At 38.1% G+C, this 18282-nt stretch overlaps 1 protein-coding gene across 5 annotated transcripts in view; it reads right to left on the bottom strand.

Moving 5' to 3' along the window:
- Positions 1-279: 279 nt before the first annotated feature.
- RAP1GDS1 (Rap1 GTPase-GDP dissociation stimulator 1) overlaps positions 280-18282 on the bottom strand; it is a 132361-nt gene continuing 114358 nt past the window's right edge. For 4 of the 5 annotated variants that reach the window (XM_012763622.3, XM_012763619.3, XM_012763621.3 and 1 more), the window contains 8 exons: positions 17186-17329; positions 16587-16718; positions 15126-15260; positions 13894-14019; positions 13033-13172; positions 6277-6403; positions 4891-5019; positions 280-699 (listed from right to left, as the gene is read on the bottom strand). In XM_012763622.3, coding sequence (XP_012619076.1) covers positions 572-699; positions 4891-5019; positions 6277-6403; positions 13033-13172; positions 13894-14019; positions 15126-15260; positions 16587-16718; positions 17186-17329 — 1061 coding nt within the window. In that variant the 3' untranslated portion in view covers positions 280-571. The remainder of the gene's footprint in view (positions 700-4890; positions 5020-6276; positions 6404-13032; positions 13173-13893; positions 14020-15125; positions 15261-16586; positions 16719-17185; positions 17330-18282) is intronic. The other variant, XM_012763620.3, reaches the window with a different exon arrangement.

Genomic DNA, 18282 nt, shown 5'->3' on the forward strand with positions numbered 1-18282 from the left:
TAGTCCACATAGTTAGGAAAAAGGAGGAACCATTGGGTAAAGAATGAGAGCAATGGAATTTTATTTAACTCTAGGTACCATGGTTCCGACATTAGTCAGACTAATGAATGAGCAGCCATATGGGTATTTTTGGTCACCGCGCTTCCAAGCACCAAAATAATGGAGCTACTTTTACTATTCAATTTCATCTTTAATAAGCTAGACAGGTCCTGCAGTGTTCTTTGTCTCTAATTGACCAGTACACCATCACGTGGTTTACTGCATGTGAGGAGCAAGTCATCATGTGGTACCAAGTTTATATCGTCAGAGGACTACAACATGCACATTCTACTTAACGCAGCTCAAGCAACAGGAATACAAGAGAACAGTTATGGGTGGAGACTTGTTTTTGGTGAAGTCATGTTCGCACTAACTATGGGTTAGAGACCTTACTAGGCGGGTACCTACAGAAGTTCTTCGATTGGCGCTGGAGCGTCACATGCATGCACAAGTGATATGGTGGAGATGAGGCAGCGGATGGAGGACGGGGCGACCGGAGACGGGGCGGCGCGCGTATCCAGGAGGGCAGTCCTCAGCTTTCCACCGTCAGTCTCTGCTCTGTGAGACAGGCCTGCTGGGCGACGCTTTTGTTCTCGTGATGGCGAAGTTTGGATACGACGTCCAGAAAGGCCAGATCCTGCACTTCCTTGTGTAGAGATTCTGGAAGTCAAAAACAAGACAACAGATGTGCTTCTGTTAGGTTCTAATCTTACTATGCAATCCATTCAAATGTTTACTTTGATAAGACCCAGTTACAATTCTGGAGAAAGACAGCAGTAGCTGAGCAACGTCTTTTTCAGGGATGTATTATAATCATCATATAAAATCAGGAAAGTTTTACTTGACACATTTTTAAAAAGAGGAACCAGAGGTCAAGTTCTACAGTAAAAGGTTGATTAGGGTAATGAGTCAGAATTAAACACAGCTTATATGACCTCAAGGTTCAGTTACAAATGTAACCCTATCATCAGTTCAGATATAAAGTCTGGTGAAAAACCTTATGATTTGTTTCAAATAATTTTGTGGCAAATGAAAAGTTAGTACTTCACATCCTCTCTCAAATTTCTGTGATGATGGGCTCCCTTTTAGATTTCCCATCCTTTTCCTTTTGGCTTTCTTTCTCCATTTGACCTCAATTACAGGAGAGTATAGGACTCCTGTTAAGATTCTGAGAACTCCTCTATGGGAAGAGCAAGGTCTAATAAGTTTAATCAGCACTCCCCAAAATGATGTGTTTACTTTGATAAGACTAACATAAAACTAGAACTTATTTTGTAGAAATAAATAGAAAAATCCATCTTAAAATTCATACAGAATCTCAAGAGACCCCTACTCTCCCAATCTTGAAAAAGAACAACACTGGAGGTCTCATACTTCCCGATTTTAAAACTTACTACAAAGCTACAGTGTGTGGTTCTGGCATAAAGAACTAAAACTCACCAACAAAATAAACTTCATTTAAAAAAATGGCAAAAGACTTGAATAGACATTTCTTCAATGAAGATATAGGATACAAACCACCAACAAGCACATGAAAAGATCCCAACATCCCTAATCATTAGGAAATGCAAATCAAAACCATAAGGTACGACTCCACACTCATTAGGGTGACTATTATAAACACACACACACAAATAACAAGTATTTGTGAGGGTATTTCGAAACTGCAACCTGTGTACACTGCTAGCAGAAATGTACAATGGTCCATTCACTGTGGAAAACAGAATGGTAGTTACTCAAAAAATCCAACAACCATATGATCCAGCAATTCCACTTCTGGATATATATCCCAAAAGAACAAGAGCAGGGACTTGAAAAGATATTTGTACACCAATGTTCATAGCAGTATTATTCTCAAAAGCCACAAGGTGGAACTAACCCAAATGTCCATCAACTGATGAACAGATAAAATGTGATACAGACAATGAAACACTGATGAACCTGACATGCTACGACACAGACGAGCCTTAAAGATGTTATTCCAAGTGAAATAAGGTAGACACAAAAGGACAAATAGTTTGCTGTTTGACATGTATAAGGTGGCTAGAGAGTCACATTCACAGACACGGAAAACAATGGTGGTTGGTTGGGAAAGGGGTGAATGGGGAGTTAGTGTTTAATGGGTACAGAGCTTCAGTTTGGGAAAACAAAAACTGTTCTGGAATGTACAGCAATATGAATGTACTTAATGCCACTAAACTGTACACTTGGTTAAAATAGTAAATTTTATGTATTTTACCACAATTTAAATAATGCCTCAAGAAACAATTATGAACATGCTTGAAAATGAAAGCAAGTCTCAGCAAGGAAATAGAAGTTATAATGAGGAAGCAAATGAAAAACGCTGAACTGAAAAATACAATAACTGAAATAAAACTCGATAGGCTCAGTATCAGAATGGAGGGGACAGAGGAAATAAGAGAACTGTAAGATAGAACAACAGAAATTATTCAATCTGAATAACAGAAAATAAACTAAAAAAATAACCAACTCTCAGGGACCCATAAGACTATAAAGATCTCACATTTTTGTCATTAGAAGACTAGAAGAAAGGACAGGCAGGGGCTGAAAACTGAAGAAATAATGGTTAAAACCTTTCATGTTTAGCAAAAGATGTAAACCTATAGATTCAAGAAGCTGAGCAAACTCAAAACAGGAGAAACCCAAAGAAATCCATGCCAAGACATATCACAGTCAAACTCCTGAAGACTAAAGACAAAAAAATTTTGAGAGAGAGAAATGACACCTTACCTCCAGGGGAAAAAGCAAATGGGAACACAGTGGATCTCCCATCAGCAACCATGGAGGACAGAAGAAAACAGCACATTTTTTCAAGTGCAAAAAGAAAAAAAGCCATGAACCAAGAATCCTACACTCAGAGAAAACATTCTTCAGGAATGAAGGGGAAATCAAGACATTCTCAAATGAGAAAAAAACTAAAAGAATTTGTTGCTAGCAGACCTAACCTAAAAGAATTTCTCTAAACAGAAAGAAAGTGATTTAAAAAAAGAAAGGAACAAAAAATGTGGGTAGGATTACACAGGCAAGATGGCAGACGAGAAACACCTCTAGCCAGAGTGTCTCCGCAAGAAGGAAAGATTTCAGATGAAAGTGAAAAATCAGACAAACAGGCAGACAAACATAGATAGGATGAGGGCTGGAAGGAAGGGTGCCTGAACCTAAAAGAGACTCCACGGGAAGAGGCAGCAGAGCAGAGCTGGAAGGAGAAAGACGTCGCAGGGTCTAAACCCCAAGAGGCATGGAGACCAGCGACAAGAGCGGGTGGAGCAGTTAAATTTCCTCTCCCTTGCACCTGGGACTGCTGGTGGCCCCTGGGCTGCTGGAGAGACCTGCCGACACCAGCCCAGAGACGGCTGCTGCCAGTGAGCCGAGAGCCTCTTGCCGACAGGCACCGGCTCCCTCGGGATACCACACCTCCGCCTTACAGACCCGAGCCGACTGGCAGGCGCCATATGGCTTCATTCTCCCCTCCCCACGGCTGCCGAGAGAGACACGTTAGCCACCCCCCGAAAGCATCCGGAAGGAACAGGACCTTTCCTTTTGGGGCCCTGCAGTGGACTGAGGGGTGCTCAGACTGTGAGCTCCCTACCCTTCAGCCCCCCAGGTGCTGCTGGCCTGGTGACTCCAGCAGAGTGGGGCAAATCCTGAGACAGACAGTGATCCAGCTTGGGCACCCCTTGGGTGACTTGAGACCAGCATTTTTCTCCCTGGCAGGGTCAGGAATTGATCTCCAGGGCCCAGGGGACAGGCCTGCTGGCCAGATTCTGTACACCCAGGTCTCCATCGCATTACCAGGAACAGACAGGGGCATCGCATAATGATAAAAGATTCAATTCACCAAAAAGGCATAGCAATCCTAAAGGTGTATGTACCTAACAACAGAGCTGATAATTACATGAAGCAAAAATTGATAGAACTGCAAGGACAAACCCACGATTTAGCTGAAGACTTCAGCATCCCTCTTTTATCTGTTGCTGAAAACAATTCGAAAACCAGTAGGGATATAGGAAGATCAACACCACTACCAACCAACAGGATTTAATCAACATTAAATCCTCCACCCCAAACTGCAGAACACACATTCCTTTCAAGTGTTCATGGAACACATACCAAGATATGCCAACAATTTCTTTTCTTTTTGAGATACAGTCTCACTCTGTCACCTTGCCTAGAGTGCAGTGGCGTCGTCATAGCTGTGACCTCAAACTCCTGGGCTCAAGAGATCCTCCTGCCTCAGCCTCCCGAGTAGCTGGGACTACAGGTGTGCACCATCACGCCTGGCTAATTTTTTTGGTAGAGACAGGGTCTGGGTCTTGCAGTCCTGAGCTCAAGCAATGCTACCGCTTCAGCCTCCCGGAGTGCTAGCATTACATGCGTGAGCCAACAACTTCTTGAACAAATTCCTTAGCTAGTATCAGGACATACACAATCAGAACTTGTTCTTTATATAAAATAAGATTTTAGGGCTAATGAAACTTATGCTTAGTAATTTTTTAACACTGGTTTTTGTCTACATTTGCCATATGATGATTTCTCTTAGAGTAAGGATTACTTTTATATTGAAATTTCCAAAGATTCTATCAAATAGTAGGATGACTATAGCAAATAATGTAGTATATATTTCAAGATGGCTAAAAGAAAATATTTTATATGTTATCACTACAAAGAAATAATAAATGTTTAAACTGATGGGAAAAAAAGTAATCCTATATCATCCATAAAATAATTTCTAATGCTTTTAAAACGCAAAGCAATCACTAACGATTCTGTATTTAATGTTTAATGTCAGCCACATGTTGACAGACATCAAATGATAGGAGAAATACTTACCAGACCCCATGACAGCACAGATCAGGACCATGGAATTATATTTGATTTCAGGAGCACTTCTCTCATCTGCTAGCAGTCTGTGTAAAATCTGTACCAGTTTAGCACTTTCTAGATCCTTCTCAGCAGTGCCTAGAAAATGAAACAAAGTACAGGTTGGGATCCATTGTGTATGAACCTAGTATCCTCAGGCTAAACACTGTTTCTTCTTCTAGAAACTGACCATGTGAAACCTTCCAAAAGGGACTGATAAATAATGACCTAGATAAATAATATTCTCTTTCTAGCACTCTAGAAAAGGCTGAGGTGGAAGGATTGCTCAAGGTCAGGAGTTTGAAACTAGCCTGAGCAAGAGCGAGACCCCCATCTCTACTAAAAATAGAAATTGGCCCACTAAATATATATATATATAAAATTAGCTGGGCATGGTGGCACATGCCTGTAATCCCAGCTACTCAGGAGGTTGAGGCAGGAGGATCGCTTGAGCCCAGGAGTTTGAGGCTCCTGTGAGAGAGGCTGACGCCATGGCACTCTAGCCCGGGCAACACAGTGAGACTCTGTCTCAAAACAAAAAGAAATCTCGCCCCATTTTGAGAATTACAAATATAAATCATCAGTATGAATTAAGAGGTAATCAGTTAACAGTATTTACCCAAATGGCCTTGAACTGGATGGGACCACCAAGTCTAAAACCCTAATTAGTACAAAGCAGCCTTAGGCCTTAACCACAGATCACGTGAATCTGACACACTGTCCCCAGCTGACTGTATCAGGGGTTGGTCCCCAGAGCCAAAAGTTGCTACACAAAACATAGGTGCCTAGGAGCTACCTTTTCAAGCAGAATTCTGCCCATTATGGATGCTGTATGTTAGAAACTAAAGGAATCACTTAGACTTTGCTTTTGGGGAGTTCTGAATGCAAAAATACACAGAAGATGAGACTTTAGAGTGAAGGCAAAGCTACAAAGTAACATAAACCATGGCCATAGAGAAGATCAGCAAGAGCAAATTGGTAATAGAATCAGCAGAGATGTAAGACAAAGTCCAGTTACTGCAAGAGTAGCACACTCTTCACTTGCTGTGGTATTGTAAATATTGTTTTCTTTCTCTGGGAAGCCTGCTCAAAATGCTTTCTATATTTTCTAAGTGGCCATAACTTGAAATAAACTTAACCTTAAAGCATTGTCCTAAAAATGTTACCAAAAGCACAACCAAAGGAGACAGCCATGGTAACAACCTATATAATTCTCCATATATTCAGATACAGGCGTGGACACACACAGGCAAAATGCTTCCAGTCAAAGTTCTGTCTGACTTCAATTCCACTCCTGAGCTTCCTTTCATCTGAGATAAAAATAGGAGAAAATAAGTTTGCCACAGGGGTACTTACCCAATTCTAAAGCTGCTATTAATGCCAAAGCAACAAGGGCTTCATTCTGCATTATTACATGTTCACTAGTTGCCATAGTAACTAGATGCTTGATGCCACCACTCTGTACAATGGTTTTAATTACATCCTACAATAAATAAATATCACAGAATTATAAACTAATTTTGAACATAAAGAAAATGCATTATAATCAGTCAATTCATTGTTGAGTGGTTTTGTGACCAGTGTCCTGTATGAATCTTCATTTAACCTTATTTTTTTTCTTCACAGAAGAAAAGGAAAAAGCTTTTAGCTTTAAATAAATTCATCAAAACATGACAACTTAAATTGCCTAAGTGGAAAAGACCATTGCAATTGCAGTTCGCAATGAAGGAACAGAGAGGTCTAGAAGCTACCAAAGGCAAAGAAATGAAAGTGCCACTTCCCTGAATGTTGACCTACCTCAGGATCAACAAAAGAGAATAAAACTTGAAATAATAATATACAAAAGTCCTGTCATACCTTTTCTGATAGTGCCAGGTCGTTGTTCTCTAGATACTCCAGGTAAAGCTTGTATACATTTTTTTAAGTGTTTTTAGGTTTGGTCTTACAAATACAAGAACTGGATTACATGCAGAGGGACTGAGCAGGACTTAAATCCTGTGTTTGCCTCCATTTCTCATGGTGGCTACAGCTCTGTCTTCTCTCCAAGCAGTGGGGGCATGGGGTCTGGAGTCAATAAATCCCACCAGCTTCGAGCAAATTACCAAACCTCTCTTACCTGAGTGACTTCATCTATGTTGTTGGAATGGTATTAAAAGTGTGTATCTCACAGGTTTTTGTAATAGTTACAAAGTTATCACACCAAAAGCATATGTAAGAATATCTAGCAAAAGTTAGATGAAAAAACTGGTTACATTTATTTTTAGTACTTATTTTTGTCTTCATCCCACTGAGGGTTTTGTCTTAGAACTCTTACAATAAATATAATGCAGTGGGAAGTCTCAATTAGAGTATTTTAAAAGTAATTTTCTTAGCTAGTTTTCACTATTTTTAATAATTTGAAGTAACTTCTAGATATTTTAAAAAGTAGCTTCTCCAAGTCACTTTCAATGATACAAATCTAACTGTAGTTAAAAATATTTTTCAAAGGAATTTGCTAAAATATTTGAAAAAAGTTTCCTTTATGCTTCCACATTATGTAAATTTTTAAAGGAAATCATTTGTAGACAACATCTTCGCTTTGAGCTCAAACAGGTTTAGTGCACAAGCATTTTGTATCAGCAGAGTCCAAGAACTTGGTTTTTATGGTAGCCTGTGTTCTGGTTGCCAAAAGTCTTTTCCATCAACCTCTTTTAGAAAGTGAGAAACTATCTTTTAAAGCCTTTCCTAAACTCCCAATATACTGCTTACTCAGTGACAGTGATTTGAAACTGATATAGAAGTCTTAACATTCTATAAAAATCACAAAGGAGCTTGTTGAGTAGAAAATAAGAGATTAATAGATACATATGCAGCCAGGTAAAGGAAGATCCTTGGCCTGTCATTTCATCCCCTATTTTTCGATTTACCCCCCAAAAGTCCACTGTAGTTGAAGGAAGAGCAGAGAATGAACAAAGGAAATCTGTATATCGGAAATGAATAGCTACTCAGTGGAGTCGCTTTGCCTGACGGAATGTGGGACCATGAGTAAATGGTAAAGCCAAGGTTCAAATCCAGGCAGTGTGGCTACTGGGTTCTTGTTCTTAACCATCTGCAGTCGATGGAAAAGTATCTGTACTATGTTCAGAGTGCCATGCACTGGCACTTATTTAATGTGACTCGAGGAGGCTCTATGAATGTGTTTTAAAGTTGTATTTAATTTCAAGGTATTTTTTAAATGAAAGATATTAGCACTACTTAGAGCAAGAAGGGTCATCTGGAGAATTACAAATCATTTAAACCAATACACTTCTAAAATTAATCTAGAGATCATTTGAACTTCTCTCAAACCATTTCATTTACATAAATAAATTGAAGATATACATAAGGAAATAGTTCTGTAGGAAGTCCTTTAAACCCTAGGTGTCTCTCTGCAAAGTCTCTAAAAATTCTGGAGATGTTTTATGAAGTTTGAAACAATGTTTTATTTTACAGTTCTATTTCTCCAGGAGTTTTCTTATGGAAAGCTAAGTTTTGCTACATATATTATCTGTGCTAACAATTTCACTTATTTAGCATTTATAGTCAACTTGCCCTTCATTACTAAAATAAACACAGCTTAAGACTTTGCTGATAACTGCATAATGGAGTGTTCTGAGATAGGTCGGATTTGAGATAATCAATTTATAAAATGGCAGGTTGGCATAGCCACTGAATTGGTGAGCCACTTAAAAATTTTCTTTTTCAAGATAGTATCATCCAAGCCTTCTCAGTATGGGATTTAAATAAGTGTTTGTTAGATGAATGAGCGAATGACTAAATATATTTGTTTAAACAAGTTTTTAGCTTGATAACTGATAAAGAATGTTACATTTTTAAAGGGTAAAGAAAAGCGCCTACTTTGATAGGAGGGCGTTTTTATATTTCTAGGGTTGGAGGCAAAGTATATTTGTTTTTTGTTTGTTTTTCTTTTTAGAGACAGGGTCTTGTTCTGTTGCCCATGCTGGAATGCAGTGGCATCATCATAGCTCACTGCAACCTCAAACTCCTGGGGGCTCAGGTGGTCCTCCCACCTCTGCCTCCCGAGTAGCCAGGACTTAACAGGTACACATCACTACACTTGACTAACTTTTTTATTTTATTTTTTTTTTTATATTCACTTTTCTAATTACTGTTATTTAGTAATTCTTTTTTTTTTTTTGGAGACAGAGTCTTACTCTGTTGCCCGAGCTAGAGTGCTGTGGCATCAGCCTAGCTCACAGCAACTTCAAACTCCAGGGCTTAAGCAATCCTTCTGCCTCAGCCTCCTGAGTAGCTGGGACTAAAGGCATGTGCCACCATGCGCGGCTAATTTTTTCTATATATTTTTAGTTATCCAGCTAATTTCTTTCTATTTTTAGTAGATACTCTTGCTCAGGCTGGTCTCGAACTCCTGAACTCGAGCTATCCTCCCACCTCTGCCTCTCAGAGTGCTAGGATTATAGGCATGAGCCACCACATCCGGCGACTTTTTTATTTTTTGTAGAGACGGGGTCTTGCTATGTTATCCAGGCTGGTCTCGAACTCCTGGCCTCAAGAGTTCCTCCCACCTTGTTCTCCCAAACTACTGGGATTACAGGTATGAGCCACTGTTGTCTGGCCAAACTATATTTCTTTTTCTAGTTTTGATATCTACATTTGGCAGGTTTAGATGGCTGGTCAGAACTAGATTAGGGCACTCTTTCAAGGGAAGACGTGAATTTACCTAATGGCATAAGCACAGGAATACACTGCATATGGCTGGGATGACTAAGCAGCCTGAAACCTTGTGAGTCAGTGCAAACTTTTGGAAGGTTGGACTCTAAGATAGAATTCAGGGTGGAGTATGATCTTCAAAGTTTAAGAATAAAACAAGGAGAGAGCTGTGATTCACAAGTTGGTTAAGGAGATATAGGAATGTAACAAATTTGAGCCTAGTGTTTAATTATTTTAGAAGCTTATTCCGGAACAGCATTTCCCAAAGTATGTCCAATGTAATATTAATAGATGCTACTTGCAAAAAGGATCCATGGTCAAATAGTTTCAGAATAAGTGGATTAAATAAAGTTGAGGAGGGTTATTTAGAGTAGTACTAACGTATGCTGTGAATCCCAAAGGCAAGGAAAAGTAATGTACTATTTCTATAACTAACCATGCAACATTTTTTCTTCGTGGAACATTGTTGGGATTATTATTTGATGAGACGAACTTTGAGAACTGCTGCTCAACAGTAACTATGAATTCCACTTTATTGTTGGTTTAAAAATAATTTAACAGTTCTGACCTGGAGCTCAAGCAACGAATATACCTTATAGTTCTGATCACTAAAATATACGAATCAAGGTTCCTATTTCGGCTTAGCAGGAACATACTCCCAATTGTAGGAAAGATACACAAAAGGAAAAAAGGCTGAATTATAAACCTAAAGTTATAATGTGACGATAAAGTTGCAATTCTCTAAAACTTCAAATTGTTTTTTGTCACACTTGCATTCCCCTAAGAAAGGTACCATGCTATATTTTTCCTCTTTCAAAGAACCTGCGTGGCAACAGATGCTTAATGGGTACTCAAAACCTTTTTTAGGGGTTTAAGGGGGAGGGGAGAAGTGGGAGGTTAGATGAGGGAAAGGAATACCCATGGGAAAGGAATCATGGAATTCCCATGATAAATGAAATTCACAGAAAAGCCTCAAAATCTTCAGATCTCAGTTTCATACTGTAGCATGTACATAGTTTTGGCTCCTCAATTCAGCTGTTTCTAAGATGCTGGGATGCATCTTCCCATGGCCACAATGTGTGTCCATTAACGGTCTGGTTAAGTGATTCTGTTAGCTGATACTGAACTGAAGGTACAGTGCTGAAAGTACTGAAGGTAACAGATTAATCAAGGCTTTGGTGGCCTTACTATCAATGTAACAGGAATTTATCTAAGAGCTAAAAAATTCGGATGCCAGAAGCATGTCTCTGTTGTTTGTAATCTAGTTAACAGAATAATGGCTTGCCTAAACTCTAAACCATTGGTGGGAATTCTCATGGAGTATAGCAAAGGACTAAGGGTAAAGACTCCGAAAAGCATGGGAGAGTGGCTTGGGAGCAGGCAAGTTAGAGAGTGTTAGCTGCACCTCTTCCTGTAGTATCTTGTTTGGATGCGTGGCATGAAAACCCAACCTGGGGCCAAAGCCCAAACCTGGAATTCTCTCTAAAACCACCTCCTCCTTTAAGCCTACTGTTCCATCTGTCAATTCTACTACCTGTATCTTTCTCCTTCTTTTCCATCCTCACTGCTATTAGTTGGCTGAACCATACAAAGTGTGTCAAAAACAGTTGAATATCAGCAATTTCACATTACTCAATCCAAAACTTGAATTCGGGCTTTCACCATCTCTCATGTATATTTTTGCAATAACTCTGTTATTTCTGCCCCTATAAAACCCTAGTCATTTTTCTAAATGAAAACTAAGAAATGACCCCCTGCTGCTTAAAACACTTTAAGAGCTCCTGGTTTACTACTGAATCAAATTCATCTATCTTAATTTGGCATATAATTCATCTTAGTCTCCAATTCTCATCCTCTCTGGCCACTCCCTCTACACACTCTATGCTCCAGCAATACTGCTTTATTTGTAGTTTTCTTCTAAATTCACGATGTTTTACATCTCTCTGCTTTTGTATACACTGTTGTCTTTGCCTGAAAAGGCTCTCCCCTCTGTTCTCTTCCCCTTTTCCCTCCTGAGATTCCTAGCTAACCTCTAAGACACACCCTTCTATGACACCACCTGGACCATCCATCCAGTGTTGGTCTTTCTTTCCTCCACGTTACACCCACGTGGTGTATGCGGTCTTAATGCTGCTCTTAAGCGAGCTGATTTTGTATCAGTCCCCTTACTAGACACCTAATTGCTTTAAAGTAACACTACGTTTTATAATATTCCCACTGCAAGCACCCAAGTATTAACTGTTAAATGAACAAATGGGCACAAGAAAGCAGTTATGATGGAGAAGGGAGAAAAGGAGGTCATTTTACTATTCTTTCTTGATACTTTCCATCCTGCCAACATACTGTTTGGTCTTGTGTTTGTGTTAATGAAAATGTATGGGCTTTTAGGCTGGTCCGTCTGAGACAGGTAATAGGAAGGTTCTGGTTAACAGCTGCTTTGCCCAGGGACAGATCTCAAGATTTAGCATCTGAGGGGGAAGAACACTGCTGTGACTGACCAGCTGAGATAGCTATCACAGTGAAGTCAATTACTTGTATGAAACATTTACACAAGGCAAGGAAAACCATTACTTCTCAGCTTTTTCTCTTGCCATCTTTTTAAAAAATCTGTTCTATAAATAAATGAAAATAGCTAGTGGATTTGAGTTCTAAATTGACCTTCTCAAATACCGTCACTACTGAAACTGTACCACAAGTGAAATGATCAAAAGGGTCACCTTAGAAAAGAAGGTATAAGAAAAGAAAAGGAATGCAATCTAGATACACTAAATCGGCTGGCGAACTGCTGGTCTGGTTCCCACCATTGTGATCTTTCAAATAGCTACCAAGTGCCAGACAGCTACTGTGCTAGACACTGCCATGACAATGGATTTTGTCCAACTTTGTGAGTTCTGGGCACCGTATACTACCTAGCTATCATTTCATTTCTAAACATCAGTAGCTCCCATGGTCAGAGCCTGGCACATGAATGTTTGACACTCATGCTGGTAATGGTGGTGCTAAAAATAACAGTGACGGCAGGAACAGCAACCTCCATTTAGTAAGCGCTTCCAACGTCCCAGGTACCAGCTGAATACACCGTGTACAAGATTCATTGAATCCTCACAATAATCCCAGATAAATATTATCCCAGTTCTTATTTTAAAATACGAAATGATGAGACTTGACCGTTTAAATGGTAGAGAGAAAATCTGAACCCATCTCTGTTTGATTCCAAAGCCTTACTCTTAGCTATTATGAAACAGAACTAAATAAAAAAGCTCAATCTTCATTGTTGATTAATGTATTCATATATAAATACATAAAAAATGCAGGCTTACCATGTAGGATCTACAATGTCGAGTTTCCTTCCAAAAGAGCTACTCTAGTATTTTCTAGTAAACGGTTTCCCCTGGAACTCACCTTTGATTTGCTGTGCCGTATGAGGGCAGACAGCAGTCTGTTTGACTCCCCCATCACACCAGCATGGTCTTTGGCTTCACACCATTCCACCAAACGCTCCACTAACTTAACATTCTTGCCCAGTTGCTCAGCAGCTTCTGCTATAAGAAAGAAGAAAAACCACAAAGGAATGAATCACTGATGAGCAACTGGCTGAAATAATTGCAAATCACATGTCTAAAAACACAACAATTTTATTAAAGCAAGGACTGCAAATACGCATCTGATGGGCTATCTGGCTTTTTCTATAAAGTTGTAGATTTTCATACAAAAACAAACAACTTCATATTCTTTTTGGTAAGCTTGACCATCTGGTTAGTACTCTGGCAGACTGTAACGAAGGTTTTTTAGAAGGACTTTAAGCAATCAATATAGAAAAGGGCTCAGAATTTAGAAATAATAAACATAATTCAATACTAGCAGTGGTTTTCACTGCTGTTTCTGCACAATGTTATCCCTGTTTGCCAAACAAATTTTTAAAAATTTTGACTATCACAATAATGAAATTTGATTTTGAAGACAAGGTAAAAATGGGCATAGAGTGCCAAGACACAAAAACCTCTCAGGAATAATAAACCAACCTAAAACCAGGATTACATGTACTAATAAAGAGGCATACAGTATCATTTCCACTTAAAATCAATTCATGACAAGCACAGGGATTAGTGAATGAGGTTCCAAAACCAACTTTTTTTTACCTTTTATCTGCTATTTATTTTTATGATTACATCATCCTAAATGCTAAAAACAAGTCCTTTTCCAACTAGAGGCACATTAAGACTATCATACCAAAAATGCAATTTGGAAAAACATTTCTTTTACCTTGTGCATCTATTAACATTCTTAATGTTCCCAAAAGTTTGAACTGAACCGGGGGCATTTCAGATTTAAGAAATTTCAAAACTGCCTCTGTGACCCCAGCTGATAACATCTTTGCTTTATTTATAACTAGAGAGAAAGAGAAAGAGAATATGGTTAAAGTGGTGTTAACATTCTTGATGATAAACATTCAATTCAATACACAATACACATTTACTAAATGGGTCCTTAAGGCTCATGTTGTATTTTTCTATTTAGAAACAATCCTGTTACTTTTCTAAGAATTTTAAGAATGGAATTAAGTGTGTGTGAGTGTGTAAGTATCCTGTTTGTATATAGGAGTATAACAGATAAATCATACTAACTGGCTTTTAAAACCCAACCTAAAAACATTTATTTACATAGTCTGTAAAGGAAATCTGAAAATGTTGTTGTCTTATAATAAGAAGCACAATTCCTCAATTTTATTAAATGTTTCTTTTTACCTCTGTCTCTGACCCAACTGTATTAATATGTTACAGACATTAATATATAATATTGCTTTATGAACCAAACTGAATTCATATGGATTGGATCTTCATATAATTGCATTATGTCACCTAATCAGAAATTTAGTTTTAGGCCAGGTGTGGTGGCTCATGCCTGTAATCCCAGTCACTTGGGAGGCTGAGGTGGGAAGGTTTGAGCCCAGTCTGGGCAGCATAGCAAATCCTTGTCTCTTAAAAATTAAAAAAACATTCTGTGAAAGTAGAATACAAGAATAGTTTTAACTATCTTCTGTATTCTTTCCCATGACAATGTGATTTCATGGCTCAAAAGCCTTTAATCCAAAGACAAATTAAGGCTATTTTAAAAAAACTGTATGTCTGCTTATGGGGGAAAAAAAGAAAAGCAACTTAAATCATTCTTTAGGAGATTCTCTTAATTGATTATCTTACCTCAACTAAAGATGTTTTAAAAAGCTTAACTATACTATACAATGAAAATCTAAGAGTTCACAAAAGGTAACAAGATATTTGAATGATCTGAACAAAGACAAGATTATTCTCATATAGTCTCAGAAAATGTATTTAACATATGATCTCCATTTATTAGTAAAAAAAACAGTATGAACAATTTGAAGACTAATTTTTTCTTCTTGGGCAGAGCAGGTCCACAAATCACACGGAGTAAATATCTTCCCAAAATGATGGATTTTATTTTTTACATAGCTGCTTCCTATCCATAAGCCTTACCTGGGATGGCCAGGTTTCTGAGGGCACTTAGCGCTGCATGTTGTACGGTTACGTTTCCATCTTCTACGTGTCTGTCCAGTAAATCCATAAGTTTTTCTACAATCCCATTGTCTACCATGTGAATACAATTTCCATCTGAACAAAACAAAAACATTTTTTCTTCCTCTTTAAAAATGTCTATAAATATTTTATAATACTGATACCAGCCTATTATCTACCTACATTAGGGAAAAAGGGAACTATAAAAAAGCACATTACAGGCCGGGCGCTGTGGCTCACGCCTGTAATCCTAGCTCTTGGGAGGCCGAGGCGGGCGGATTGCTCAAGGTCAGGAGTTCAAAACCAGCCTGAGCAAGAGCGAGACCCCGTCTCTACTATAAATAGAAAGAAATTAATTGGCCAACTGATATATATATAAAAAATTAGCCGGGCATGGTGGCGCATGCCTGTAGTCCCAGCTACCCGGGAGGCTGAGGCAGGAGGATCGCTTGAGCCCAGGAGTTTGAGGTTGCTGTGAGCTAGGCTGACGCCATGGCACTCACTCTAGCCTGGACAACAAAGTGAGACTCTGTCTCAAAAAAAAAAAAAAAAAAAGCACATTACAATTCTTTCTCTCATCAGATTTATAGGTTTATCTATTACTGAGTGAGATGTCTGATTATAAAGATTCTTAAAATAGATAAAATTTTAAAAATCATAAAAATTACAAGAAACATCCCTACCTTACAGCCTGATAATACATCAGAAGTAGAAACCACATGTTTAAAACACCCTTTTGTTATCATGGCTGATATTTAAATTATTAATATTTTGCTACTCTTAACTCCATCATTAGGGAGTTACTCCGAAAGAGAAGAGAGTAAAAATGGAATAAGCCATTATAATATACACCAATAGCTCATACTGGAATAAAATTAAACTAAAAAGAAAAATAAACCACATTTCCTAGACAAAGCATAGTTTGACTGAATTTGAGTTTCTTACAAGTGCCAGATTTTATAAATAAACACAAGGTCTTTTGTATCTGAAATATTAAACTAAATTAAATATCTGCCCTAAAACAGAGGATTAGTTATACTTAAGTTTTACGGGCATAAAAGTATAAACTGAGGCATAATAACCCTGGAATGAATACTCAAGAATATTAAATTCAAAATAAGATCTCAGGCAAGTGGTCGATGCATATTAGAATAGGACTTTAAGTTTACCAAGCTCTGAAGTGCAAAGAGTTCAAAAGAAGCACTTCATGATCACTGTTCGTGATCTTTAATCTGTCAGAATTTAGTTCAACTACATAAAATGTAATTTAGGAAAGTCACTATAAGTACTGTAGATTTCAAACTAAGCAGCATATACACATATTACACAAACTTGTGAACTGTTCCAGTTTTAGTACATGTGATGGCAAAGCAAAAATAAAAAAATAGAGAACATTAACAAAGGAGGAACTAATATGCTTACCATTTCTGGCAAAATTTGCAATTGCCAATGCTCCAGCAAGCTGTAGCTGGTGGTTATTTGATGGAATCCAAGAGAGCACCCTTTGAAACACACTGCCTTTTCCGCCTTCAAATAATTTCTGCATGGATTCATCTGGAGGTAAATGCAACAAATATGAGAAAAATAATTAGGCATAACAAATTCATATTCCTAAGTGAATATCCAACTGGGAAACTACATACTTCACAAACTATTAATTTCATAATGGGAAAGGTAATGAATCTTTTTATAATAAACTTTTAATAGAGACTAGACAATGGACTTTAGCATTTTTTTAGTCCAAGTCCCAAGCAGCCATTTACCTTTTAGTCCTTTGGTACCACAGCTTTGTCTTCTATATGACAGCTCTTCAAATAGTGGAAAATAGCCAAGATTCTTCTTTTTCAGTTTATTATCTCTAGCTCTATCCATGACATGTTTAAGGTTTCAAAATCATCACATCAACAGGATGTGAGATAGGAAAATGAGAAAATGTCTAGTATACTACTTACAGAAGAGACTTAATAAATTTTTAAAAATCTGATGACTAAGTTCTTTGGTTGGCATAAATTACAACTCACCTCCAAGAAGTAATAAAACCATTAGATCTGAACCAGTTTTGAGCTCAGCAATATCATCCTCTTTGTCACTATCCACTTTCTGTTGAACAATCTCTAGTAGACACTCAACCAGGCCTGCTTCAACCAGCTGTAGTTTAATAGCATCTAAAGAACAATGTGAACAAAATAACCAAAATGTGAGATAAAATAGGAGCTCTGGTATAAGCAATCCATTACAAAGAATTATAAGAAACTAAGAAAATGCACGAGTTAGGTAACACTTTCAAAGACTTGAGTTTCAAAATGATCTGATGGTACACCTTAAATACACAAAAGCTTTAGTTCATTTTTCCATTTGAAATCATGTCACCTTTCACAATGTCTCGCAGCACCTAAACAAATTGATTCTCAGCTCTGAAAGCAACTAATATCAATTCTAGATAGTATGTTCACGTTTAAAAGGCAATACTGGCTGGACACAGTGACTTACGCCTGTAATTCTAACACTTTGGGAGGCTGAGACAGGAGGATCACTTGAGGCCAGAAGTTTGAGACCAGCCTGAGGAACACAGTGAGACCCTGTCTCTAAGAAAACTTAGCTGGGTGTGGTGGTGTGTGTCTTTGGTCGCAGCTACTTTGGAGGCTGAGGCAGGTGGACTACTTGAGCCAAGGAGTTTGAGGTTGCATTAAGCTATGATGGCAGCACTGCACTCTATCCTGGACAACAATCAAACAAACAAACAAACAAAGAAAAAGGGCAACAGTATATCTGTTATATAAAGCTAAAATATGTCCACTAATGGGTCTTGAATACACAATTCTTAAAAAGTAAAGAGCTACTAGGAAATTTTAACCTATATCACAAGCATATTTGGATTCATATTTGTATAGATGTTATTTTTCTAGGGCAATTAATCTATATATAACTTTAGAAACTTAAAAAGTTATGTCTTTAAAACGGGCTTCATGCTTCATGATTTCTTTCTTTTCTTTTTTCCTTTTTTTGAGACAAGGTCTGGCTTTGTTGCCCAGACCTTGATGCCATCATAGCACTACAACCTCAAACTCCTGGGCTCGAGCGATTCTTTCGCCTTAGCCTAGCTGAGTAGCTGGGACTA

Source organism: Microcebus murinus, chromosome 29 (genome assembly GCF_040939455.1).
Source record: "Microcebus murinus isolate Inina chromosome 29, M.murinus_Inina_mat1.0, whole genome shotgun sequence".
Taxonomy (NCBI): domain Eukaryota; kingdom Metazoa; phylum Chordata; class Mammalia; order Primates; family Cheirogaleidae; genus Microcebus; species Microcebus murinus.